The sequence below is a fragment of the Syngnathus typhle genome, linkage group LG11, assembly GCF_033458585.1.
Source record: "Syngnathus typhle isolate RoL2023-S1 ecotype Sweden linkage group LG11, RoL_Styp_1.0, whole genome shotgun sequence".
Classification (NCBI taxonomy): domain Eukaryota; kingdom Metazoa; phylum Chordata; class Actinopteri; order Syngnathiformes; family Syngnathidae; genus Syngnathus; species Syngnathus typhle.
In genome coordinates this window covers 14,627,440-14,655,428 of record NC_083748.1, presented here as the reverse complement: position 1 = coordinate 14,655,428, position 27,989 = coordinate 14,627,440, and the positions used below count along the sequence as shown (strand labels likewise).

At 45.9% G+C, this 27,989-nt stretch overlaps 3 protein-coding genes across 24 annotated transcripts in view; all 3 read right to left on the bottom strand.

The window, feature by feature from the left end:
- Window positions 1-67: 67 nt before the first annotated feature.
- Window positions 68-2,786, bottom strand: chia.1 (chitinase, acidic.1). Its single transcript, XM_061291475.1, has 12 exons — window positions 2,750-2,786; window positions 2,547-2,600; window positions 2,375-2,404; window positions 1,982-2,186; window positions 1,825-1,881; window positions 1,595-1,760; window positions 1,373-1,497; window positions 1,134-1,257; window positions 877-1,059; window positions 611-727; window positions 418-544; window positions 68-343 (listed from the first exon to the last, which is right to left on the bottom strand). The coding sequence occupies exons 2-12, from the start codon at window positions 2,563-2,565 to the stop codon at window positions 135-137; spliced, it is 1,362 nt and encodes a 453-aa protein (XP_061147459.1). The 5' UTR covers window positions 2,566-2,600; window positions 2,750-2,786; the 3' UTR covers window positions 68-134.
- A 280-nt stretch (window positions 2,787-3,066) lies between these two features.
- Window positions 3,067-12,398, bottom strand: cntn2 (contactin 2). Its single transcript, XM_061292165.1, has 23 exons — window positions 12,182-12,398; window positions 11,131-11,251; window positions 10,862-11,003; window positions 10,615-10,790; window positions 10,443-10,538; window positions 10,136-10,348; window positions 9,975-10,077; window positions 9,649-9,830; window positions 9,362-9,498; window positions 9,052-9,181; window positions 8,836-8,986; window positions 8,509-8,636; window positions 8,263-8,438; window positions 7,986-8,106; window positions 7,682-7,840; window positions 7,436-7,585; window positions 7,304-7,374; window positions 6,899-7,136; window positions 6,483-6,598; window positions 6,171-6,357; window positions 5,908-6,020; window positions 4,889-5,060; window positions 3,067-4,627 (listed from the first exon to the last, which is right to left on the bottom strand). The coding sequence occupies exons 2-23, from the start codon at window positions 11,192-11,194 to the stop codon at window positions 4,506-4,508; spliced, it is 3,147 nt and encodes a 1,048-aa protein (XP_061148149.1). The 5' UTR covers window positions 11,195-11,251; window positions 12,182-12,398; the 3' UTR covers window positions 3,067-4,505.
- A 5,790-nt stretch (window positions 12,399-18,188) lies between these two features.
- nfasca (neurofascin homolog (chicken) a) overlaps window positions 18,189-27,989 on the bottom strand; it is a 42,172-nt gene continuing 32,371 nt past the window's right edge. For 12 of the 22 annotated variants that reach the window (XM_061290783.1, XM_061290785.1, XM_061290786.1 and 9 more), the window contains 4 exons: window positions 26,922-27,071; window positions 25,062-25,190; window positions 23,750-23,819; window positions 18,189-20,553 (listed from right to left, as the gene is read on the bottom strand). In XM_061290783.1, coding sequence (XP_061146767.1) covers window positions 20,325-20,553; window positions 23,750-23,819; window positions 25,062-25,190; window positions 26,922-27,071 — 578 coding nt within the window. In that variant the 3' untranslated portion in view covers window positions 18,189-20,324. Of the gene's footprint in view, window positions 20,554-22,680; window positions 22,859-23,749; window positions 23,820-24,161; window positions 24,214-25,061; window positions 25,191-26,921; window positions 27,072-27,989 lie in introns of those variants that run through there. The other 10 variants (XM_061290797.1, XM_061290798.1, XM_061290799.1 and 7 more) reach the window with 6 other exon arrangements.

Below are 27,989 nucleotides of genomic sequence, written 5' to 3'. Positions count from 1 at the left end.
GGAACGAATGAAGGAAGGAAGGAACGAATGAATGAAGGAAGGAAGGAAGGAAGGAGTCCACGACAGGTCGATGTATAACTTTGCGTTTACTTCATATTGCAAACGTTCTCCCACTCCATTGGAAGCGTTGTGTTTCAAGGCCAGTTGCAGCACTTGCAGGAGTCCCAGTAAATGAGACCAGGCTGGCAACGGTGGAGGTAGGTGTTTCCTCGGAAGCACTGGAAATAGGTGCTGGCATCAGCCGGGTTTTCGTACAGTCCGTCGGGGCGGCCGTGACAGAAACTCAGGATGGGGTCCCTGGTGGTGGTCGGCGCCGGGGTGGTGCTCGGCTTAGGGGGGAAGCCTGTAAAGTCACGCACACGTACGTAAACGACAACTCGTTCTCTGTGAGTGGAAAACAAACGTCTCAAGAGTCACCCATGGACAGTCTGAGGTGGTTGATCAGCGGATAGGAGCCGGCCGAACAGAAGGCCCCGGAAAAGTCGTCCATGTCCAGAGTCCACACGTGAGCGCCTCCCAGGTTCCTGGATGTCATCCACTCCACCTAAAATAGGATCGGCGTCAAGATGACACCAAGACGTTTCCAGCTCCCTCACAATGCCGTGGTTACCTTTGATGAAAAGCTGCGATGGTCATCATAGCCGACCCAAGAACCGCCGGAGGTGGCGTACGGAACACTCTGTTCGTCGATCCATTCAGCAGAAGCGCCGGAGAGGAAGTCGCACACCTGACAAAGACGAATCCAACCATCCAAGCATCAGCTCGCTCCTTGTTGCATACATCGTCCCACAACTTGAATCTTTATTACAAACGGCTCCGAATGACGTGTGAAATATTTTGCTTTCCAAAAAAAAAAACCCCCCAACATATTTTCACCTCATAGAAAGCCCAGAAACCAGCAGTGCGAGTGTACGGTCCGCCTTCAGCCGGTCCGTTTGTCGGCGCTCCAAGGCCAGTAGCGGCGGTGCGAAGGCGGTAGGTTCTTCCGTACGAAGGCAAGCCCAGAAGCAGCTTCTCGGACGGTGCTCCCGAGTCCAGCCAATGGGACACGGAGGAGTTCTGGACAAATGATTTTTTCAAATGAGGGTCGCAAGAATAAAGGCCGTGCATGCCCACTTGCGTTTGTTACTTACGACATTGTGATGCATGTGGGAGCCCGAGTCGCCAGAACTTTGGTACAGAGGGCTGTTGTGTCCCGTCTCTGCCTCCCAGTGTCCGTGGAAATCGTAGGTCATCAGGTTGATGAAGTCCAGATGTCTGTGGGTTTCTCTTATTATTGCTACGACTGCCTGGAATGACTACGACCTTTGTGGCTTTGAAGCGTTACCCAGTAGTCAAACAAGAGGAGCGGAGCGTGCTGCCTCCAACTTACGGTGCAATCAGGTTGACCTCGTAAGCTCTGTCAACGGTGGCGCGGATGGAAGCGACATTGGCTGACAGCAGAAGCTGAGTCTTCTTGGAATCCCTGGCATCGTTCTCGAAAGCCGCAACCAACTCCTACACAGCGCGGCAGAGCAGAGCAAATCAGTGAAGTGCACAGCTATGGTTTGGCCGTTGTTTGTCGCACGAGATGAGAAAAAAGGGCTCTTCAAACCTTGACCAGCAAAGTGAACCTCTGCTTGTCCTGCAGCGGGCTGCCGTTGTGTGCCGGATATTCCCAAGCCAAATTGAGCCCATCAAAGTTATGGCTTCGCAGGTAGCTGATGGCAGACCGGATGAAGGCGGCGCGACTCTCTGGCCTGGCGACCGTGCCGATGAATCTGGCAGAGACAAGCGTGAGCCCGCGACGGGAACCTTTTTGGATCACGCCTTCCTTCCACTTACGGGCTCATGCCGTTGACCGTGCCGCCGACCGACAGCAGGGTCTTCAAAGCCGGATTGCTAAGAGATGAGAGCAACGTCTTCAGGGATTCAAAGGAGCCAAGCGGATGCTCGACACGAGTAGACGGACAACAGAGCGTGAAAGGTGTCGCTCGCTCACATGTTTTTGAGGTCGTTGAGGGTGGCGTACTGCTGATCGTCGTTCCACTCGATGGGAACGATTTGGTTGAAGTTGTTGATGGTGGCCAGTGCGTAGATGACGTGTGTGCACAGGAAAGGGTCGACGTTGTCTGAGGTGAACTTGCCTTGGCCGGGCCTATACTGAGCCCAGTTGGTCATGTGACACACCAGCTTACTGGAAGTAGCTGAGGAAAGGAAGGCAGAAGGCAATCGAGAGTTGAGCTTTTCATTGAAATAAATGCAAATGGAAACCCTAGCGGTTATTGTCGACGGAGCATTTCAGCTTTAGCCAAGGACAAAACTATGTTTGGAAGTTACATTGACAAGGTGAAAGAAATATTCATTGGTGCAAATTGCTTGCTTGTTTCCTTACCTATGTGCAGAACTAGGAGAAGACCCAGAGCTGCAGAAACAAAAGCAAGCAGGATGGATTCATATGTGAAAAGTATCTTTTCATGATACACTAACAAACAAAACAAGGCCCATTTCTTGACTCATGATAGCATGACTTTTGAATTCGAACCAAAAGAAATGAACATATTTACCTGGAAGGAGCTTTGCCATGGTGTCGTCGTTTGCGCAGCCAATCCGCCAGACAACTGCAATGACAAATGAAAGGGAAGAAAACAATCATCCAAATCAAAGAAGAGTAAACAAAACAGATTGAAGCTGGAGAAAATGTACTTGACAGTCCTTGAATAACATATATATACACGTTCAAGTTGAGATACCACCAACTCTTCCTTACCTTCTAGAGAGGATCTGAAGAACCACTACCGAGTTTGGCAGCTTGGCTCAAATTTATATCTTGCTCCAAAATGGATGGTGTCAAAGTGCAAATGATAAAGCCCGGTGGGCGTCTTTTCGAACCAATATGTATCGGCCCAGCCGCCAGCCAGCCAGCCAGCCAGCCAGCCAGCCAGCCAGCCAGCGCGCCTCAAGGTCAGACAAAGGCTTAATCACTCATGGTATTTGCGTCCAGGAAATCCAAATGATTGATGATGGCAGCTCCCATTTCAAGGGATATCATTTAAGATGAAGAAGGACTCATAAAAGGCACGCAAGTAGAGTCATACAATCACAGCATGTTTATTTCATCATATTGAAACAATTTCAAGCCGCCTTCACATTTTTCATCATCTTTTTGAAAAAAGCTGAAAGGCAACATTATTGCAATTTCATCTTTTTCTACGGCTTGCTTGCTTGCTTGCTTGTCAAACCTAGCTACCAGTAAATGGAAATACTACCATACTAAAGGAAGGCATTGGGAAATGATGTCTTTAAGCACGCACGCATTTGCAACATTCATGTTTGAGCCAGTCAGCAGTTCTGGCGTGTGTGTGTGTGTGGTGTTGTGTGTTGGGCCAAATGAAGACCTTTAAATGTCCATACGTCCAGCTCCTTTTGTCAGCTGCCTACGACCCTCAATGGATGGATGACATCATCCTTATCATTTACAAGAACGCATTTTGAAACGACGTGCGCACCGCACCGACCGACACATTCGCCGTACCACACCGTCATGTTTGAAAGATTAAAAAGATCTTTTTAAAAAATGGGCAAATCTGCCGTGGTCCGCTATCGTGTATCAAAGATGAATTGGAGTTGGATTATCAGAGAAAGTTCCAAATAGTCACTGCACTTGACTTTTCCCGTCTAGTGTAATAAATGTGACAAAGTTTTACATAAGAGCTGATAGAAGCTGACAGGATTACAATGAGGGGGGATAAATGACATTGTTAACGGCGTCATCGCTGTAGGGATCATAAAAGCAGATGCAGTAAAAGAAAAGGCATGACACTAGCGTTTTTAAAATGCTCCTCAAACAATAGGGACCATTAAGGAAAAATACAACAGATTGTCTTGGACAGCTCCATGCACCCCAAAACAAACAAACAAACAAACAAACAAACAAACCAGTCAATCAATCATTCTTGATACTTTTTTCATCTGACTAGTGACATACATGAATAATTACACATGGCGGCCGGCGGATGGTGACTTTGATGCAGGCAGCTTTAAGAGGCTTCACAAAATGATTTCATGAGAGCATTTTGGAATTGCCTTGCCCAATTGATACGGCAAGATGACCCTCATGCTTCTGTGACCTCAAGGAAAAAAAACAGGCGGACATGAAAGAAAAGCGGCTCTGTAGTCATAAACAGTTGGACTCTTAGGAAAAGATCCCGTGAAGCCAAGCTGTGGTGGTGATCCACAATTCTGTGGAATTGCAACTCATTTTCAACAATGTTTACATTTACAATGACACAACTAATGCCTTTTGAATGCTGTGCTGCTACCCAAACGCTAAACCTTTTCTAACACATGCTGACACCCCAAGGTGTCGGAAGGTGAGAACTCTCCCGCTGCTTTGAGACGTGCGTGCTACCAATGCATGACGACACATTCGCCCTCCTACTACTTGAACACAGATTTTTGTTGTTGTTTGGCTTTTTTCTACCCGTTCCAATCCAACCCGAATGAAACGGAGACATCAGAAGCGTTCACTTGAAGTTCATCAATGAAAGAGCTGGGCCTGACACAACGCTGAGAAGAAACACGGCAACCGGCAGGTGGAGCGAATGACCGGAGACACTCGCCTTGTTCCGTACCATCATGCCGGTTCCTGAAAAAGACACGAGTGAATATCACACCACTGCTCCTACGCAGCGCATCGAGCTCACTTTGATAGTCCCTCGTAACTTCTAACAAAAGAGCACATTTGCAGAGCCGAGTCAAAGTCGATGAGCACCCCCGCAATCCAGCACAAAATGTGCGCTCGCTTCACTTCCAGATCAAACGCGTGGCTGCGGTTTCGAAATGGAATCCGGATTCGCAAATGTTTTCAATCCAAAGTCTGCAAAGTGGCGACGAAAAAATGATTCACCTGAGTCCCGGGAGACGATGATCTCGTGCGCGGGTCCGTCCCCACCTTCACCCCAGGATCGAAGTTCCAGTACGACGTATCCGTTCTTGTCTTTGGGCAGGGGCAGGTTGACTGACGTCTTGGCCACGTCCAAGACCTTCAAAACGCTTTGGCCCTCATGCTTGTAGAGAACCTGTGCGAGTCACACGTTTGGTTAGCGTCGAGCCCAACTCGTTGCAAGTTTCGTTTAGTTTATTGTTTAGCACATATTATTATATCAATAACTGTGCAAGGAGGGAGACGAAGCCTAGGGCTTGTAAAGAGCTCCACTCCTTCTAACCCACAATCCCAAGCCTTAATGCTGAGTGCCAAGCAGGGAGGCAACGGGTCCCATTTTTACAGTCTTTGGTATGACCCGGCCGCAACCCACAACCTTCCAGTCTCAGGGCGGACACTCTAACCACTAGGCCACTGAGCTGGTCAAGTTACACAGCTCCTAAGACTGCTATTCATTTGACGGCAAGTGTGCCAAAGAAAGTGGCTTTGTGCAAAAGCGTACGCAACGTCGCATTGATGTCCATTTGAAATGATTTGAAAATGATTTTCCTCCCATTCAAATATTTGACAAGCATTTCCGAAATGAAAATGTCCCTTTATCTACACTAAGCCCTATTCCTTTTATTCGGATGAACTTTGATACATGCTTTTTATGACTCCCCAAAACAAAAGATCAATCTGAAGTTGCGAAATAACTGTTAATAATAAAATAGGAATTAATAATTAGCTATGGTTTTCTTTCTTCCTCTCCTAACAGACAGATTTATTGTTATGATCCAATCAAACAAGAGTGTCTTGCACAAAGTATACAGTACTATATGCGCTCCAAAGCTCAAAGTACAAGAGAGACATTTCTGCTGCCATCAGATCATTGTGGCTTTTTTTCCCGTTTCAGGATTGGCAAGCAGGTATAAAGGCTCCACTTGGCCTTGTGTGAACTATGGCCAGACCCAATGTCAAAAAAGTCTGCAAACAAGACTCACTTTGTAGCCGAGTACCGCCGACTCATTGTGCATGGCCTTCACGCGGTCCCATCGCACAATTACCCACGAAGCGTCCGTCCGCCACGATACATTTGCTGGGGCCCGGTTAGGAGCTGAAGGAAGAAGCGACAAACTATTTGAGTTGAAAAGGACCGCGCCCCGCCCGATGGATTGCCGCATTTCCCTTATCTATGGCATCATTTGAGCAAGGAGGCCATTTTTGCAGCTTTGACTGTCCATTGTTGTCCCTCGCCGCTACCTACGTGGTTTCCTGGTGGTGACGGTGGATCGCGGCGAGGGTGGCCCGGTGCCCGCGCTGTTATACGCCAGAACCGCAACGTGATAGCGAGTGCTGGGACGTAGTCCGGACACCCTGGCTGTGCTTTGGAGTCCTGCCGTGCGCACTCGATCCGCTGCCGCTTCCCGTTCGTGCTGGCGCCAGTAGCGGATCTAAACGGACATTGTCGCAACGTTTTTCATCTCCAATAGTACAAAGAGGAATATACATTGATCAGGTGAGGGTCGGGAAAAGAATCCATCTTCAAGAAAAGGCAGTCAAGCGAGCATGAGGTCACCTCATATCCTCTCAGGATCCCGTTGGTGTTGGCTTGCAGGACGGGCTCCCATGACACTTGGATGTCAAAAGCTGTCAGCGCACTGACATTTATGCTTAGCGGTCCAACTGTTGGCTCTGTGAACCAAGGATTCATAGATAGAAATATAGTTCTGTTAGAAGGTGAAAATGTTGTCGTGTACGTGTACAAAGCCTTCCTTTTCCATATGAAAACAGAGCCGCACGCTCATGGAGTTGTACAGATAAACAGGTGAGAGAACCTTAGGACGCCCCCTGTCGGTCATGACTTCGAACATCATTCATGTGTTTTCATTTGAATATCAATCACAAACAAAAGGTAAGGATTGTTGTCAGCAGGGCCTTGTTTAAAATGACACCATTTGTGTGAAAAGATCAAATCCATCCAAATGAACCAACCTTCCTCAGCAGAGTGGACGACAGCAATTTGGCTGAAGGGACCTTCGCCCCTGCGGTTAAAGGCTTTGATTTTCACCTCAAAGGGGCTGTATGGCGTCAGAGTGGCGTTGTAGAACACATAGCGCGACGACTCCACAAAAGGTACGCGCGCTTGCGTCCACTGTGATGACGTGTCTTTCTTCCTGAACGCCAGGAGGTAGCCGAAGCTGTCACCGTTCTGGTATTCTCTGGCCATGGGCTGGAAAATTAAGCAGAAGAAGACCCAGGGTCGGTCGGCAAAGCCAGTCCCACCCGCTTTGCCACCCATGGCGTGGTGTGGTGTGGTGTGGTGTGGTGTGGTGTGGTGTGGTGTGGTGTGGCCTGGCCTGGCCTGGCCTGGCCTGGCGTGGCGTGGTCTCCACCTACTGTCCATGTGATGATAAGTTCGTGGCGATCTCCTCCTCCACCCCCGAGTCCACTGGGTGCCACCGACGGAGCTGCAAAGCACATGGCATTTTGCCACCGTTTGCCTTGGGTCATTGATTGATGTCGGCTCACCTAACTGCTGCGTGCGGATGGTATGCGAGGGCGCGCTGGGCTCGCCGCTGCCCAGGATGTTGCTAGCGATGACCTGAAATTCATAATCCGTCCAGGGCACCAGCCCAATCACATAGGCCGACTCGGCGTTGCCCTCAATGTTGACTGGCTCTGGTTTGAAAATGAAAGGAGTTGGTTGACGGATCCATGGCTAGATGCAGCCAGCCAAATGTCAAGTCAACGGACAACGTCGTTTGTTTTCCACACCGGTCCGCAAGCGCTTCCACCCGGGCGACAGCGAAGATCGGCCCACGATGACGTAATTGCCGATGGGACTGTGGTTGTCGTAGCCGCGACTCCACCTCAACTCGGCCGACGTCTCGGCCACATTTCTCACCAGTAAACCGCCGGGTGGTCCCGGGGGCCCTAAAACAAACATAAGACACATACATGGCGGCCAAAGTACTGTAAAGAGCCATTTTCATTCCTTTGACCGTTTGGCCAAAAGAAATGTTGCCAATGAACGATGGTCATTTTTGTACGTGACAGGAGAAGGCAGGTTGCATTTTACCTCGTACCACCAGTTTGGCTGTAGCGGAGGCGCTGTCCACCACAGTTTGAGCGCTACACGCGTAAGTGCCCGCCTGACTCAGCTGAGCGTTGACGAGGAACAGGTCTCCGATGGTTTCCTTCTACATGGGGACAGCAACATGAAGAACATCATCTTCCCGTGTACTGTTTATTAAACAAGGATATCACGCAACAAGCTATTTTCCATCTCCATTATTTTTCTCATTGAATGGATGAATTTTGCATCGTCTCTCTCTCTCTCTCGCTCGCTCGCTCACCCCCTCTACTCGACGGTACGGCCCCGTGGAGTCCTCCAGGTCCAGCAGAGCCCCATTGAGGGCCCAAGTGAAGGTCAGGTCCATGGTGGGATCATGAGAGGCGTGACACTGCAGGGTCACGTTCTCACCTTGATTGATGTCGGCGTTGGACGGAGCCAATGTGATCTTGGTAGCATCTGGGGGGTGTTCAATCAATATTGGACTGGACCGATATCGGAGACTAATTTGGGTGGGTGCAAATGCTACCTCTGACAGACAAGTGTCCCGTGCTGTTAGCTTTGCCCAGATAATTTTCAGCAAAGCAAGTGTATTTGCCTTCATCTGCTCTGCTTATGTTGGTGACCCACAAGACTCCGTCGGGAGTCACCGTCACCCTGTTCAAAGACAATCAGAAGGAATAACAACACGGTACCATGACATGTGACGCAATGAAAGGATCGGCTGCATCGATTTGATTGAATGTGCATTCGACTCATTGTCCACACTTTTGTTGTCAAGCAAAGGATCCATCCATCCATCCATCCATCATGAAGAAATGGCCTGAATTTGGTTTTCTTCCCCTTCTCCTTATACCTGCTACTGTTGGTGAGCAATTCGGTCCCACGACTCCAGAAGAGGCTGGGCTTGGGGGCCGCTCGCGGGCGACATTCAATGCTCACTCGTCCCCCTCTGGCTGCAGGGATCAGTTTTCGCACTGGGTTCGATCGGAAGTCTGGAGCCTGAACTGCGGACGGACAAATGGCGCAGCGCTTTAGCTGAACAACAGAGTCTTCCAACTTTGAGTCTTACCTTGGACTCTTAGCTCGGCGGTAGAGTAGATTGTTCCATGCTTATTCTCAGCAACACACTGGTACATCCCAGAATCCTCCAAAGCCAGGTTGCTGATCTTCAGACGAGCGCCATTGACTTCTACTCTGTCCTGGAGAGTTAGAAAGAAGGTTAGAAAGAGATTTTTAGTTTTTCTTACAAGCCTAATTATAAATGATTCCGGATTCATTTTTGTCTTGCTTGACGGCACAATGTTCTTTTATTCCGAGCGCCCTGTCTAAGCCTAAGCAGACAAAACACAGAACAGAATGGTAGGAATTATTTTTTGCACCTGCGTAGTGAGCGGCTGTCCGTTGCGGAGCCAGCGAATGGAAGGTCGTGGTTTCCCGGCAGCCACGCAACTCCAGTGAAGCTCAGAACTTATTTCCACTTCAGAGTCACTCATCACCTGCAACCAGTCTGGCTGAGCTGAAGCGCGCAAGCGCACGCGCACGCGCACACGCGCGCACACACACACACACACACACACACACGCACACACACACAAAAAGAAGAGGCCATGTGTCAAACCACAGCGATTGACTACAAATGAAAAAAAAAAAAAGGCTGAGGAAAAACCTTGCACGCTGATGCGGCCCTGATACACATCGACTCCCTCGGAATTGCGGGCTTCGCACTCGTAGACGCCCTCGTCGTCAAAGGACAGATCTGGTAGGATCAGGGTGGGACCCTCCACGCTAGAACCCGCCTTGGACGGCATGAGTCCATCCACCTTTTTCCATCTCAAATTTGGGACTGGACTACATACAGAAAGAAAAGAGGAACCGTGAAAGGACGAGCATTTTCTCGCCAACGTGGTCACGTGACAGAAAACCGGTGACCCTGAATGTGCCGTCAGCCAAAAGCCAGTCAGGCCCCTCCGAATGCGCCACTTTGAAACTTACTTTCCATAGGCAAAGCACTCCAAGTGAGCGGCCTGTCCGGCAAGGGCGTAGGTCTCGGCCGGGAAGCGCACTTTGATGATTGGAGCCCACTTCTTTGCATTGGCTGCAGTCAAAGCGGCGCATGACTTTCATTTTGTATCATCGCCATTCTCGCGTCTTACCTTCAGGTAGCACGGTGAGTTGGTTGGCTTTGCTGAAGGTACTTTTGGTACTGATGTCCATGTTGATGGTCGTGAAGCAGAAGTAGTTGCCCGTGTCATTGATCTCCGCTTTGGCAAGGTAGAGGTTACCCGTTACCTGGGATACAAACCAGCGGCCGGCATCTTTCTTGATGAAGTTTGGAAACTCGTTGAGGAGCCACCGGTAGGACAGCGCTGCAAAAAAAAGGAGGCGACGGTGTCGGACTCGGTGTCGGTGTAAGGACTCGACCGTCCTTAATGGCTACAAGTTGAGCAACCATGACATTACCTGGGTAATGTGGAGGCGGCTGACAAGCCAGGAATGACCCCATGCCTTCATAAGCCGTCTGAGGACTCCTGCTGTCAGGAGGAAAGTCGTGGAGGTCTAAAAGAAGGAATCCAAAAAAAAAAAGATCATTGACTACATGACAAAGATTTGGTCCTGTCATTGATTGACTTACAGCCAAATTTGAGGTTCGCTGCTCTGCTGATGATAGTGCCACAGCGGTTGATGGCCAGACACTGATAAGAACCCGTGTCTCGAGCCGACTCGGGTCTGCCGATGGCCAGGTTACCGGCGACCATGCTATAACGGAGGTCTAAACCCAGCGGAACCTCGCTACCGTTCACCAACCACCTGCGTGTCAGAGAGAAATTGAAAGAAAGATGGCGTACGAGAACACTTTGAAAGGTTCCGCCAGATATTACCTGTAGGAAGCAGCTGGACTTGCCCTGGCCTGACAGCTGAGAACTACCTTGCCTTCACTCAGGCCTTCGGGGTAGATTAGACTGCTTGGCTGTTCTTCAAAGACCGGCCCGCTATCGTGACCAGACACACACACGTCTCCACCTGCAAAAAAGAAGAAAAAATGAAGAGGCCATTCTGGGAATCAGCAAGATGAATAAGAGCTAGGCTAGCGATGCCCACAGAGAAAGAAACAAATGTCGTATTTATGTGTGTGATTGCATCAACTTGCCCAAAGCCTGAAGTGGAAGTGAGCTGAGGAGCAGTAGGCTGAAGAAAAGCTCCATGGTCTCCATCCACTTCACAAAGAGATTAGGTGCAGTCCAAGTCAAGTCTGCGAGACCTGTTTATGCCTACAAACGGAACAAATGAAAGGCAGGTTCCATTTAGGTGATTTCTTTATTGGAAGCAACCAGGCTTTCAAAAAAAACCAAAACGTGATTAGTCAGTTCATTCAAGAAGCACTTTATCACAACAGTCAAAGGATTTTTTCGCCCCCCATAAATGACGTTTTCAAAACAGCACTTTTCATCCACACATCCATTCAACTGCTTATCGTCTCTACATGAGAATTCAAGATGACATCACATTACCTGTTTTTGATTTTATGGTAAAGAAATGTATTAGAAAGAAATTTGCAATATGAGTTTCCAAAGGGCGGCCAGCATGTAAGCTTTTCGATCGAATGCCCAGTAAACGAATACGATAACAATACAAAAGTGGTCAGAAAGCAGATTGTGCGGAAGACACTTGGTTCCCAAATGTGCTTCGGCATTAATAACGTTGCTTCATCATAATTTCTCCGGCAGTGATGACGACACAATAGCCAGCACCTATAAACAATCACGCTCGCTCCATCAAGCGTTTGAAAACGTTGCAATCAACTGGTCTGCATTGTCTGTGCCTGCCTGCCTGCCTGCCTGGCTGGCTGCGTGCAATAACCCTTCATTTAACTTTGAAGCAACGTTCGGCGACACGCATTGGTCGATAAAACGCGTCTTGCTGCGGGGAAAACACGGATGGATGATGGGCTTCTGCCCGAGCTCTGACGCTGCTGCGTCAAGCTCAGCACATCCTCGCGGAAACGCAAAAACAAAGCCTGCAAGCCTGCAGACGGTGCAAAATGTGGCATCAAATGTACATCTATCTATCTATCTATCTATCTATCTATCTATCTATCTATCTATCTATCTATCTATCTATCTATCTATCTATCTATCTATCTATCTATCTATCTATCTATCTATCTATCTAATCTATACGTATGAAGCCATGGCGTTTACCTTGAAGCCCGCCGATGTAGCAGCAATGATGAGAGCCGCTCAGGGCTAATTAGAAAGCGTTCATTCCCTTGTCAAGGGAACCCAAAAGCGTCTTTGGATGGACACGATTTTGTCGTGCCTGCCGGCCACATTCTACTGTCGCGCTCCGCTCATCCCATCCCATCCCATCCCTTTCCTTTCCTTTCCTTTCCTTTCCGCCTCCCCCCTTGCTTTTCTTCGCATCCCTTCTTTATTTCCATCACTGACAAGTTGTCGTCAATACCAAAGTGCCGCTTACTTCCGGTACAGTTTGTTTTACAAAGTAAAGCCAAATCGTCGTTTTGTGCCACTTCTGCTACTTTCTGTTTTACAAAGGAAAACAAAATTCGTCCGTTTTTAATTTCTATTTTTTTGTCTAGAAGCTAAACCCTGGGTGGACTGCTAGGTGCTGACAAGAAATGTATGTTGTGCTTAAAGCTATATATGTCTACATTGCGAGTAATATTTGGTGCAACAAAGTGAATAGGTTTTAAGAAAGGAATCTGATGTATGAAAAAGTGTCGAGATGGCCGAGCTTGTCATGGAGCGGATGGAGCAGGGCGACCAAATGCAGCTTGGACCAGCTCGGTTTATTGAAGGGAACGAATGAACAGAACCGGCAAACTGACATGACTTGACAAAACCATAACTGAACTGACTGACTGACCGACCGAGATGTAAGACAAGAAAACAACAGGACATGGAGACATCAAGACATAACAACGACGACGACGACGACGACGACGACGACGACGACGACGACGACGACGACGACGACCAAAAAGACATCAAGACAATGATCCCAACCGGGAGTGACACGCAGACAGGACTTAAATACGCGACAGGTAACGAGAGAGAGGCAGGTGACTGGGATTAGTACATCGATTGAGAGGAGACACAGGAAGGGAGGGGCGAGTACACACATAGACACACAGACAAGACAGACAAGACAGACAAGACACACAGACAGACAGACAGACAGACAGACAGACAGACAGACAGACAGACAGACAGACAGACAGACAGACAGACAAGACAGACAAGACAGACAGACAAGACAGACAAGACAGACAAGACAGACAAGACAGACAGACAGACAAGACACACAGACAGACAGACACCATGACAGACACCATGACAGACACCATGACAGACACCATGACAGACGCCATGACAGACACCATGACAGACACCATGACAGACACCATGACAGACACCATGACAGACACCATGACAGACACCATGACAGACACCATGACAACCTAGACACATAGTAACACGGCTGGGAACGAGACGCGACAGAGATGACCCGAGACGACCTTGTCTGGTCATATTGTGCATTGATGAAAGCTGAGAGAGCTGTGTCACATACAGATAGATGGCCTGCTGCATGTGTAACCTGACTCAGTGTTGCCAGTCTGCTCAATCTCCCGAGGGACTGTCACACAGCGGTAGAGGGAGACAATGACTGTCTGATTGGCTGCTCCAGTCTTCATTTGGATGTGGAGTTTGCATGCTTTCCAAAAATGTGCATGGCAGGTTCATTGGAAATGAAATGAAGCACCATTGGAAACCCAAAGTGACTGCAAACATAAGAAAATGTAGTGTGAATGATGAATAAAGATCACTTGAGGGCTGAAATGCCAATTAAAAAATGATGTGCTTGTTTTCGTCGCTTCCACGCCCTGCTGAGCTTGTGTTCTCCTCCACCGCATCCGTCGTGTGTCAGATAGACAGAGCATAAACAGGACTATTCCCTTGTGTTTGGCTAAAGTGTCCATTCAGTGAGGCGCATCTAATCATGTGGTAGGCACTGCAAGCATGGAGCGCTGGAGAACAAGCCCAGAAGTTTAGCTTATCGCTCGAAAAAAACAGGAGAATGAGCTCCATCATAAATGAGATGCTTAAGGAAGTTGGATATCCATCGATCATATACGTATATACTGTATATTTAGTTTCTAGAACAGCGGTCCCCAACATTTTTAAGCACCAAGGACCGGATTCTTGCCAGACAATATAATCACGGACCAGCTTTTAAGGTGTGGCGGATAAAGACAACGAAATAAAATCATCTAAAAGCAATGGTATCATGGCGCCGCAGGAAAGGAGACGCAGGAGGTGTGTCGCAAAAGACTTGACTGAAAAGGAGGAATAGAAAGAACAACAACGGAAGTGCGTGGCTATTTACTGTTACCTATTTCAAAGCAATGACCAAACAGGACACCGCAAACAATGCTCTGTGACTGTCCAACTCGTTTTAGTTTGGGGGAGGAAGAAAATAAATAAATAAATACGAATGTTATTTTCAAAAGTTTTGTACATTTTGAAACCATTTTTTCGCTATTTCGTCCAAATAAATGTGGAACAAATGAAGTTATCCTTAGCCACTATTTATCATTAGCGAGAGGCCAAAAGACGACAAATTTGAATGTAGAGACTCATGTGAGGCCTGACCACAAACACACACAAATATTGCGGGCTTAACAGTACACGGAGTCAGTGGTGCAAGGATCAATGAGACAATGTCCTTGTCAAGAAATATAGCTAATCATCTGAGTGTGAGGAGGCTATGAGAGTTTGCAAAGCCCCCACTTCCCTTGGGGATTCTACCCTGACTCTGAAATGAGCTGCTCCGCCGCATATGCACATTAGCCAGATGCCAGCAGCAGAGAGCCATTAGCTCATGTCACATTGACACCACCCACCCCCGGCAGGGAAAGCAGGCAGGCAGGCAGGCAGGCAGGCAGGCAGGCAGGCAGGCAGGCAGGCAGGCAGGCAGGCAGGCAGGCAGGCAGGCAGGCAGGCAGGCAGGCAGGCAGGCAGGCAGGCAGGCAGGCAGGGAGCCAGCGAGCCAGCCAGGCAGGCAGGCAGGGAGCCAGCCAGACAGCCAGGCAGGCAGGCAGGCAGCCACACAGGCAGGCAGGCAGGCAGCCACGCAGGCAGCCAGGCAGGCACTTGGTTTGTCCAGTAGCTTCCCTGCCCCCAAGCACCCTCTGCAACCCTAAGCCTTCTCCTTTCCACTGTCTTCTTCAGTCTGCAAATTCCCTGAACCAGCAGCAATCAATATGAATGCTGTTTCAAAGACAGTGGCAAATGCTTTTAGGACATGCAAAGATTTTCAAGCGTCATCCAATGTCAATACTCATCAAAAAGCACAACATAAGCACATTTGCATGCTGTGTCAGTCGTTTGTATTCTTTCTATAATGAGAATATTTTGGTGGAAGAGAGGAGGATACGGCACATAGGCACCCACAATGGACGGGATGCCACGGCGAGGTGAAAAAAATCATTTGACATTGGTTTTTCGTATTCAACTTTTTCAGGATGAGCAGTAGGAGCGGCCACCAGGGCCCGACCGAGTAGAAGTCTTCATGTCTGCAGCCAAAGCTCTTAAGACGCATGAATAATTTAGTCTTCCGAGATTGAGAGTACTTTGAAACCCCTCCTCCAGGTCTGCCCGGACAGTAGAAACCATGACAAATGTTTTTGTGCGAGACATTGGATTTTGCTTCATTGACTACTCAACATAACAAATAACAGACGGGGGGGCGGGGGGTGGGGGGTTGTGGGCAAACATTTAGAAGCGGGTCGAGCTCACGTCCTGTTAATCGCCTTTCCACACACCAGACAAGGAAGGGAATAAATGTAATGGACATTTCAAAATAATTGGCTACTCCAGCTAATTGACACAGATGAAGATGAATACATATTTCTGTCAGGTTGAAAGAAAAACAACTGACTAAGACAGAAAATAAAAATACAATCTATGACCACTTCAGTGCTAATAAAAAATCATTTTAATTATGTGTGTGTGTGTGTGTGTGTGTGTGTGTGTGTGTATTGATTGATGTTCTACACTTATTCACCATCCTAGTTTTTATCACTGTTCATTACTGTTTTGTGGGTGGGTGTTGCGTAAAGCAACAGCAACCAGCTATTGGATGATGTCATGAAAGGGGGGGTGAGGAGGTATCATTTGACTATTTCATGAGAAATGAGATCACCATTGAGCCAAAGGTAATATAGAATCTATCATATAAATACCTAATTGTGGAAAGTTTAAAATTGCTTGTAATGGCCATTTGAAAGAAAACAAACAAACAAAAGAAAGAAATATAGAACAAAGAATAAGCTTATTACCAGAGTTGTTCAGTCTGTAACGCCAATAATTTGAAGTGAATCTATAAAAAAAACTACGAGTGCCACTGCCACCTACTGTAAAGGATGTGTAACTACACTTCATACTAGTAAAATAAAAATATAAAGCATGCAACACACACACTTATTTAGAATGAACGACTTGGACAAAAGACCAGAAGTCAGAAGGTAGAGAAAAGAATATAGCTTTACTATAAAGAGGGCTTGGCTAGCAGAAGTTGCAACATCGCATCATACACGCACGCACGCGTACATGGTGACTCCATGTTTGACTTTAAGTCAATGTTTCTTTCAAAAGCCGTTAATTGCATGTCAAAACAAGATTTGGACTCAGTGGACTCATCATCAAAAAGAGAATTCATTGCAGAAAAGCCAAAGAGGCTGAAAACAATGACGTTGCAAATGTTCTATTTTTTGCCGAAATGAAGTAAAGCACAGTGGACAATGGCACATTGATCCCCCCCCCCCCCCCCGCCCTCATGAAAGGTCAGCAGGAGACAGACACTGAGAGCGAGAGAGAGAGCGAGAGAGAGAGCGAGAGCGAGAGAATGAGCGCAACTAATTGACAAAGAAAAGTCAGAATGGATGATTCTCTCTCTTTTGCCAGTTGTCTTTCTATGAGCTATGGCTGAGAGTATTCCCTTCTTTCAGTAAGCTGCTGAAGTATTTGCACTTTGAATTGGAGCCTGCGCTTTCATTCCGAGCTCAGGATGATAGCAATCAGTGTTTTTGTTCCAAGGATGACAGCATTTATTATTTCAAATTGGACCACTCCTGCACTCTGCGGGATTTTGAGTTTCTAATCACTACTGCGACCTGAAGCCCCCCCTCGCAAAAAAATAAAATTCAACACTCCTTTCTTTGCGTGAATGCTTCTGCTTTCTCAGAGCAACACGACAACGCGCCGCATCCGCAGAAAGAGCTCAGGAAATTCACAGCTAATTCCAGTCTGAAAAACATTTGTCTTGCAAGAATACCCATTGTGAACAGCTAAAGCGCTAATCTGCTATTCATAAAACATAAATGCTCATTGTATGACATTTGATGGTGAAATCCCGTAGAGTGACTGGAATTTTCTTTTTCGTTTCAAAGAAAAATCTTCTACACTCATTTTACACTACTTTTATAAAGACGACAACCCCCCCGCACAGAAATTGTGCCACTAATAATTCCATCATTCGTCCCATTTATTTATCAGTAATATAGTGAAAACGAGTGCGCTCAATATTTACTTTGCAAGTCGACTTGGTGTGAAATTTTCCTCCGTTTGTGCCACTACAATTTCAGGTTAGCTTATGCAATGGGAATAAGAGAAGCACTGAAAAGGAAACGAGTTTGAGCAAAAGGCATGGTTGAACAACAGTTATGAACTCCAAAGCACCAATAAACAGCACATTACAAAGTCAAAGCAAGGAGTGAGACGAAGTGGGCCGTGAATTTGGTTCCACAGTGCAAATGTTAGTCAAAGCTACATAACAAGGGTGCCACTCACATTTTCAAATGAGTGAGGCTTATTTGTTTGTTGGATAGCGCAGAATTTGGGGGAAAAACACTTCAATATTTACAACAGGGTGTTTTGTTTTCGGGACGCTAATGCACATAATACGTATGTGACCGATCAATTGCAAACAGCATTTTGTTTTTATGCGGACGGACATAAATGTGAATAATAAGAGTAATACAAGACGGGTACAAGAAAAGCTTTTCTCATGTACGACAACACAATTCGTATTGAACATGTTACACTTACGTACGTGTTATAATGAACAAGAAGTTATTTTGCAAACATTTGGGCTATTGGTCACATAAAACAACAAAGGGGTCAAAAATGTTTGTGTCACATTTATTAAATACATGGTTACCTATTGGTATTAATGAAGGAACAGGATCCACATAAAGCAATAAATACAATATCAAATAAATCTGTCAGATAAAATATGAACTCCAGCCGTGAACTGAAGTCCAATTGAAATCTATTGGCTTTATTAGCACTACTCTCTTGTGCTCAATTGAATTGTGCTGGACTGAATGAATGGAAAAAGTCAAGCAGTGGAGTCAGAATTAGAATTGCAGGCAGGCAGGCATACATACGTACAGTGCATTTCTTCCTTCCGAAAAGAGCACCGTAACATTTCCACGTTACGTGACCAATGAACGGTTTTCTCATGCTATACGTTTTTAAAACTCCAATGCACAAAAGTGTTGACAAAGCCAATTTTGACAGAATAGAGCGAAGGCGCGATACTATTCCTCTTCCGTCGACTCTTGCAATTATGATCAGCAACAGCATCATTGTACACTCACAATGCTACTCGTGGTGTGTTTGTAAATTGGAAAGAAGAAGAAAAAAAAAAAAACCACAAAAAAGCATTCCCGTTTGCCTTGATATGTGTCCTACTACGGTACTGTGGCTACTTCAATGTAGCGTCTGCTCCAAACTCAGCACTTCAACTATTCAACAGGCCCAGCACAGCAACGAACGAAGAATGCTTTGCTCCGTTTGGGTAAAGATACTACGATGTAAACATTGCCGTGTTGCTTGAAACGAAACACAAAGAGTGAAAAAGAAATTGCGAGCATACGGCTGCATTTTTGCCCTCCAATGAAACTGCATGCGTACATGACTTCATCTTTTTTTTTGAATTTCTCCGAGCTAAAAACAAATGGGCAAGTTTGCTGCTGTCACCAATAAGAAAATATTTTTGAAAAAGTAGTAGGCTATAATATAGGATATCTATGCACTCCATTATGAGCTTATGATGCTAAATAGATGTTGCAGTGTTGGTATCAAACGTGTGAAATGAAATGTGAATAAAACCCCATGTTAATCATCATGGATACACCTTACAATACAGCACCCATCAGTCAGCTTTTTGTCTTCTGGTGTTCCTCGAGCAAAAGTAACTCTTTGATGCCACCCAAATGTTTCTTCTGTTGAGCTACTCCCGTGCTACAAAACCAGTTGTTTTTCTACAAATGGGACACATTAGCAACGTACACTGTCAGAGCTGCTATAGCAGATATGGCTTTTTTCTTGACGCGGTTACCCTATTGGACATCTGCACTCTGAGGTAAGAAAAGCAATTCTACCACAGTGTAAAAGGCAAAGTGATTAGAAGCATGTGTCATATATCCTGCAGCTGGGATCAAAAACAACACGTGCAGATATCAAGCAATGTGAAGTGGCATGCTAGTGCATAGCGGGTTGGATGGATGGATGGATGGATGGATGGATGGATGGATGGGTGGGTGGCTGCATGGATGGGTGGTTGGATGGATGGATTGATGGATGGGTGGGTGGATGGCTGCATGGATGGGTGGGTGGTTGGTTGGATGGCTGCATGGATGGGGTTGGCTGCATGGATGGGTGGGTGGATGGCTGCATGGATGGGTGGGTGGATGGCTGGGTGGATGGCTGCATGGATGGGTGGGTGGGTGGATGGATGGATGGATGGATGGATGGATGGATGGATGGATGGATGGATGGATGGATGGATGGATGGATGGGGCGCTAAATTGTGTACAGCATTCCTTAAGATTGAATGAGACATCTACCAGCGGTGGAAAATTCCAATCTTTCTTTGTGTATATGTATCAATATGATAAACATATCTGCTAGCATCTTGCCGAGTTTGACGCTTGTAGGCCGATATGCCGTTGAACCTAGTACTCATGGGGAAAAAAACAGAGCGCTTTTGGAGGGCGCTGAAAGCTACCCCGAAGGCACACTCAAGTCTGTGTGAAGAAAGGGCAGCCAGCCAGCCAGCAGGCCAGCCAGCCAGCCGGCCAGGCTGGCTGAGAACAAAAGCAAATTGACCACATTTCTTCTCCAACTTGTGGAAATGGAAAAAAAAGGCATGAGCTGATAGCTCACAGTCGCATATACTACGTATTCATATGGAGTCTTCCTTCACCTGTGCGCTAGGCCGTGTGAGCGAGCGAGCGAGCGAGTCTAAAAAGGTGCACTACGCCAGGGAGTAGATGGCATTGACAGGCGAGGTGGCTTCTGAGCTTTCGTTGCCTTCAGTCTCGTCCTTGTCCTTCTTTACCGTGTACTGGCCGATGAAAGAGCCGTCCTCGTTGAACTGCCCGTCGCCGCCTTCTCCGTAGTCCACCAGGCTGTCGTCGCTCTCCTTCACGTTGCCCTCCAGTGATGTTTGGCTACCTTGAAGAGGCTTGTTGTCCTCGTCGCTGCTGCAAGTCAAAGAGAAGCAGGCGATTATTTTTTTCTTTCGCTGGTCTTTTAACGCTTCACTTTCAAGGAAGCAGGCCAGGCCAGGCCAGGCCAGGCCAGGCCAGGCCAGGCCAGGCCAGGCCAGGCCAGGGCCAGGCCAGGCCAGGCCAGGCCAGGGCCAGGCCAGGCCAGGCCAGGCCAGGGCCAGGCCAGGGCCAGGGCCAGGGCCAGGGCCAGGGCCAGGGCCAGGGCCAGGGCCAGGCCAGGGCCAGGCCAGGGCCAGGGCCAGGGCCAGGGCCAGGGCCAGGGCCAGGGCCAGGGCCAGGCCAGGGCCAGGGCCAGGCCAGGGCCAGGGCCAGGGCCAGGCCAGGGCCAGGGCCAGGGAAATCTCATGTACAGCTCGTTAATATGAATCGTTTTTCGACATGCACGCTTGTGCAAGTATTCCCTTAAAAATAGTCTTGTTAGTTTTAAAGACTAAATACAGCTTGAGCTCGATTTTACGCGGAATTGCGCTAACCCCAAAAGAGAATCTTGAGAGAAAGTCTTGGTTTTTGAAAAAGGCATGTTTTAGGCAGCCGAAGGGCTCCTTTGTCACGTCAGGCATGTTGTTGGGCAGCTAAGGGGTCTGTTCGCCCACGACACCGAAAATGCTCCCCCCTACTTCCAGGTCTGTTGACATTCATATTAAAAGAGATTTTACGACGCAAAGAAATTGGGGTCCGTGACCAAACTGTATTAGAAAGTCGCGTAGGATGGAAGCGCGTAAAATGGAGCTTCAGCTGTACACTGATAATGAATGAATCACAAATGTGAAAAAAGTAGCCACAAAACAAAAAATACGCGCACACGCACGCACACTCACACACTGTATTCAGGATGAGAAATTGTGTGCTCTAGAGATTTTCATATTTACCCTTTATGAATATAGTATATACTGTCATCCACCAACTTTGGCCAGGAGGCAAGATGCAATGTGCTCGCTAGTCAGTCAAAATCCCATTCACACTGACAGGGCTTTCCATGATTCAATTCATATGCCATGCCTAATTTTGGAATGTAAGGGGGAACCGGAGGACAACCCATGCAAGCACGGGAAGAACATGCAAATTCCACACAGAAAGGTCTGGGGCAAACCCAGAAACTTTGACTGGATGGAGACGTGCTGACAACATGCTCTCTCTCTCTGTCTCTCTGTCTCTCTCTCTTTGTGGGGGAGGGACTTCCAAATAAAATGTTGACATCTGGCTCTCCCTCTGATCTTGTCAGTTTGCATGTTATACTTTTAAATAGCAACCAATAGCAGAAAATATTCCTTGATAGGAAACACAATTGCGCAAATACAGACCACTGAGTTCAATACAAGCGACTAGGGATTCTACACTACACTACACTACACTACACTACACTACACTACACTACACTACACTACACTACACGTACTGATGCAACTAAAAGTGAGAAATATCACAAAGTCAATCAAAATATAACATACGTGGGACGTATTACAATATACACGGACTTCTCCAAAATCAATAGCGTAAAAGACGAGAGTCAAGAGTTGAGCCTGCGGCAATGAAAGCTTCTCTTGTCTTGCCTGCTCAAAAGTGCAATGACAAGTAAGGACGGCGGGCGGCACTGATCAGAAATCAAACGACGCTTTCTTGAGTCTGTCAAATGTTAGTCACCCCAAATCCTGGACATGCAGAGTGCCAGGAAAGATGCCTTGGCAAAACCAGAGTACCTGTTCTTGTTTTGGTTCCTGTCAGGCATTGATGAGTCATTTCAGCATATGTGAGAGACAAGTTGTGATGCGAGGGCAGGAAAGGAGTAAAGAGTTAACGTGAATGGAAGAAAGAGCAAACACATGGGGGATGGACGGATGGATGATGGATGAAGAGGCTTCACGCATGAGTCTGACCACAGAATTGGCATCAAAAAGATTTCCCACAGCAATGCTGCCCACCGGAACGAATGAGGAACCTCGATTTAGTCACCTGCCTCTACAGACTTCCATAGCATTAGCTTCCCAGCAAAAGTGAGATGTATTACTTCAAAAGCAAAAAGGCAGTAAAGGTCGTCATTTAAATAACTTTTGGAGATTTGATGCATTATGAAACAAATGTGACTAGATCAAGTTTTATAAATTGGTTTATGCTACATTGTGTTTATTATTTCAGTCGGTAGTCTAAATATTGATCAAAAATAAATTAAAAAAAGGCAATGTAAGTATAGTTAGCATGCAACGTAAAAGACATTTTAGACAAATTGTGGGGATTAGTCATTGTTCTTTTAGAAGAATGATGCCTCAGCAATCAGTGGAACCTGAAAGGAGCAAAAGACAACATGATACGTTTCATACATACATTTGGTCCAATTCAAATAGCTTCAAATCGACACTTTTGAAGTCTCCAGTTTGGGGGGTGGTGGGGGGGCAACTACGTTTTTTTTCCATGTATAATGCGCCCCCATGTATAATACGCACCCTAAAAATGGCATGTGGATGCTGGAAAAAAGCCTGTACCCATGTATAATACGCACCCAAATTTGGACTCCTACTTAAGTCCGTAAACGTAAAATTATTTCAGAAAAACCATCATCTTTGGGAACAACCGGATGTTATTCTGCCGGTCAGTATCACTGCGCATGCGCGAGCAAACGCGATAGCGAAGAAATGTTTCGGATTTGTGTAGGGTACATTGTGACAGCAAACGAGCAGGTGATCGAGCAAGCGTCTGATACCAGAGCATTGTGTTCGTATGGAGCGTGTTTGAAGTGAACAGCAGAGAAGAAAGCGCATCTGTAATGGCGGCCTCCGTATCATATCCGGATAAAAAAAAAATATATATATATATTTTTTTTTTGTACCCATGTATAATGTGCACCCCAGATTTTAGGACAATAAATTAGTTAAATTTTGCGCATTATACATGGGAAAAAACGGTAGGTGACAAAAAGTTTCAGAACCACCGCTGAACAAAAGGTCATGACCTCGTTCATATTTTGGCCAGTGAACGCAACACATTTTTGAAATTGTGACCGCACGCACTCATTTGAAGGCACTTGGTTTTGGTTGAAGCGTTCCAGGTTTTTCTCATCTTCGACTTCAAAACAAAAGCCGTGTACGTATATTGCATAGTGTTGTTTTGCATTGTACATGTTTGTTTTATGAGGGAAAGTCCATGAGTGGATGTGAGCAGATTTGCTACCACTTACTGGTATTCAAAGGATCCGTCCGGGTCTTTGTGATCAACAGAGTCCAAAGGAAGATCTTTTTTATCTCGAACTGAAAAAAAGCACAAACGTGTGTTAGACGACAAAAATATTTTGCTCCGTGCTTTTTTTGACCATTTCAGAGCTTCTTATTTGGTTTGATGAATAAACTTGTTGCGTGAAGGTTATTTTATTCAAACCTAAAATAATCCAATATTACTTTGCCAGCTGTTGAAACGTACAGATACATTTCGTATTGCCACCATTATTTGGTCCTGGTTCAGTAAATAAAGTCCTTTCAAGGGTCATGTTTTGTTTTTTTAATTGCTTTTCTCGTATCTCAATCAGCTCAAGAAGTATGTTAGTTGAAAAGTGTCCATAGAACAGCAGCAGCAGCAGCAGCAGCAGCACCTACCTAGACCACTTGGCGAACCAGTCATGCAAGCGCCATCTAGACATTATAGAAACTGCAAAAGATGACAGTTACCTATAAAGACTTCAAATTGATTTCAAACCATAAATGTTCGTAAAATGTTTTCATGGTTAATTGTGACACTCCAACCATGGTTAATTGTACAGTAGCTGTGAAGTGTATTCATGTGTTAATCAATAATTGAATTTTGAAACGGAATCCAAAACATACTTTGATGATACTGATTCAAAAAATGTCAAGATATTTAGAAGGTATGTTTCAACTTTTGCAATTGAATTGGAACATACTGTATCTCTGAATAGGAACAACAGCTTGTCAAAATCCAATTTTTGGATTCAAAGATGCAAGTATGGCAGAATGATCAAATCTTATTCTGTCAACTGCAGCTAAATTGATTTGGATCAGCACATTTGCCATTATACTCAGCAGGGTTGATACAACTTTTGTTCATTTCTGAGGTGGGAATAAGCAAGTCATCCCAAAACATGCAGGCAGGCAAGCAAGCAAGGGAGGGCGGGCGGGCGGGAGATGCTTGTGCAGCGTTTGTTTAGCCATTAGCAGTTGGCTGGTTTATTGTTCAAAGGCAACCGAGTGAATTAGGAACTGGCATTGTTGTGGGAAGAGATTTGTGTCACAAATACACAAGAACATTTATCAAGTCTTTTTCAGATCCATTTTTCAAATATATTTGTGGATCCGAAAAAAACCAACAGCGTGAAAATCACAAACGTATGTGTGGGTCTGAAAAAAGGTGTCAAAATGGAGGATGTATTTGTGTGAATCCTTTTGACACAAATTCAAAAATGGAGGATGTATTTGTGTGAATCATTTTGACACAAATCCCTCCCCTGTAGACTTTTGGCCTACTCAGTTAAGTCTGACCTGGATATTTGCCTCCACGACTCCGTTTGATGAAGCAGACGATGAGAAGGATCAGTATGATGAGGGCGATGGCGCACATCAAGCCGATGAACCAGCCTTGCGTTGCGATGTCCACCTGGTCAATATAGGCTGCCGCCCGCCGCACGCACATGCGCCGAGGGAGAAAAAGCAAGACAGTATAAGCTTTTCTTTCCAGTTTAAGGTACGGCGCAATCGATTCGATTTAGGCTCGCCGTCACATTATTATCATTAGCATCATCATCATTATCAGGCACGCAGAAAGAGTTCAGCGGCCCTCTGAAGACAAGCTTTTGTGTACGAGCAATAATAGCATAAGCCGATATCGTAATATCTCGTGACGTAAACACCTCATTTATGGGCCCTTCAATACGGAGCAAAAATTGGGAGCTTAAGATCAGGGGATGCTTTGAGAATAATTGTCAATTTCTGTCTATGTGAAGCCCTTTGAGACGGCTTGTGATTTAGGGCTATACAAATCAACTTGACTTGACAAATCCAATAGGGAGAAAAATGTCACCCTATTGACAGAACGCTGTTTCAAATCACTCACTTTATTTGATGCGACAAATTCGCAATTGAATAACAGAACAGGAAACAAGGAAACCACCTTCCGTTAGTGAAATGTAACAGTCAAATAAAGGGCATTGACTGTGTCTGTGCTTAAGTTGACATGTTCCAACTACAATGCTGTGAAAAAGGATTGGCCCTTTTCTCAAATTGCTTTGTTTGGGCATCATTTTTACCACTTTACTGTTTAAGATCATCGGACAAATATACCAAGTACATATCAAATGAGCTTTTTAGTTGGTGGTTTTAGTTGTTAAGGGGGAAAAAAAACAAACATTTCAAGCTGCCTGGCCCTCAAGCTGCCTGGCCCAGTATGAAAAAGTACTTGCACCGATTGTTGAATTACAAATTAGCTGTGGCTCATTACATTTGTGGGGGTAGCCGAGTTTGTTTTTACTGATCCAACCCACGACCGATTACCTCCACACCAATAAATCAATCACTTGCGCAGAATTTGCCGAAGGAAATGAAGCCAGCCCAAAAAAGCTGAAGCAAAATGTCACAATCCAAGGACATTTAAGAGGAAATGAAAAACAAAGTAGGTGACATGTAGAGCTACAAAGCCATTTTTAAAACATTAAGACTTCAGTTAACCACAGAGAGGGCTATAAATAGAGGGGGAAAAAATGAAATAAATGTGACGCTTCCCAGGAGTAGCTCGCTATCTAGCTCGCTCTATCTCTCTATAGCTCGCTAGCTAGCTCGCGATAGAGATAGTGTAAACGTAAAAACAGCATCTCGTTAAAAACCCAATGATAATCATACCATCAATTAAACAGGGTGGTGATACTCTTCATAGCCTGGGACTGCTTTGCTAATTCAGGACCTGGACCACTTCCTGTATTCCATGGAACCATAAATTGTGTTTTGTTTTTGACCAGATAATCGGAGAATATTTTCTTCTTTTTTTTTTTTTTTTTTATCTCAGGCTTATGCGTAACAGGGTCACGAGCACGAGCAAGCCAACTTCTGACTGGCTTAAGAACATCAAAATGAAGGTTTTGGAGCGACATCGTCAAAGCCACGTACGCATCCAATTGAAAAGGCAGTTCATGCTCCAAAAGCCTCCAGAATTGAAATGATTCTGAAACTAAGCTTTGCACAGAGACTCATTGGTAGCTATTGTTCCCCCAACCAGTTACAATGTTCAGGGGGCAGGGCAAATAGCTTTTCACAGATATCTTTGAGTCTTCTTCTTGATCACAATAAAAGAGAATACTTCTTAGGTCAAGGGCCTGCCAATCAATCAATCCCATCCGATCAAACCCTCACCTTGCTTGGTCTCAAAGGTGACAGATTTGCTGGTGACGTTGCTGAGTTCATGGGAGTAAACCCTCAGATGGTACTTGGCACCTGCCATCAAATCCGCCACTGTAATGGGGGGCTGTTGACTCACTGGTACAGTTTTCATTGTCTTGTCCCCTTGGAGACACAAGAAAGGGCCAATCATACTCTAGGGGGGACGTTGCATTTAACACTTAGTACCAGGCTTTGGAAATCACCAAGCATCATCAACACTGATTTATTTATGACAGTACTACTTGAGGGATGTGCGACGTCATCATCATCATCATCATCATCATTCAGGAGGATTCCCCTCTAGAATAGCGTACATGCAAACCTCAGATGACTTGTTGCTGAAACTTCTAGTCAATGAGCCAGGAAGTGTGTGTCAGCAGGTGTTCAACCAAGCCTAACCAATAAACATCCAAATCCATTTATCCAAAGTGCCTCTTCTCATTGTTTCCAACAACAAAAAACAAGAAACGAAAGCAAAGCAAAGCAAAGCATTGTTTGCAAGCCCTCAATCCGGGAAAGAAATATTGTGAAAGGGAGAAGGCAGCACAAGATGGCCATGTCATGCTTCATGCTTTCAACCATTTCAAGGGTGAAGTAAAACAACGCAGTAGATCGAAGAATTGGTCCTTTCAATAGCAATCCATCATGAAAGCAAAAAGACACAAAGGAAAACATGCCACCATCCCCATGAATTCTTATTGTCAGGAGCAAGAAATGTACTATTAGAGGAATATGCTTTCATTTGCTCACTCGTCATTCATTCTTTAGCTTCAGTTCCTTATTATGTTACGTGTACAGTATACACGGTAAGTATAATGCATGCGTTTTTTCACACGGCTGTCCACTGTGAAAATCAGCACAGAAATGAGTGTGACGGCTGGAGGTGAGGGAGAAATTTGGTGTTGCCGCACCCTTTCTTCATTTCCATGCCAGTGCGCTGCAATTATTGGAGGAGCAAAAATGCTCAAGTGATATACAATGTCTCCGAAACAAACTCAAGATACAGAATTTGGCAAGCCGACCCGCCCACCCGCTCCGCTC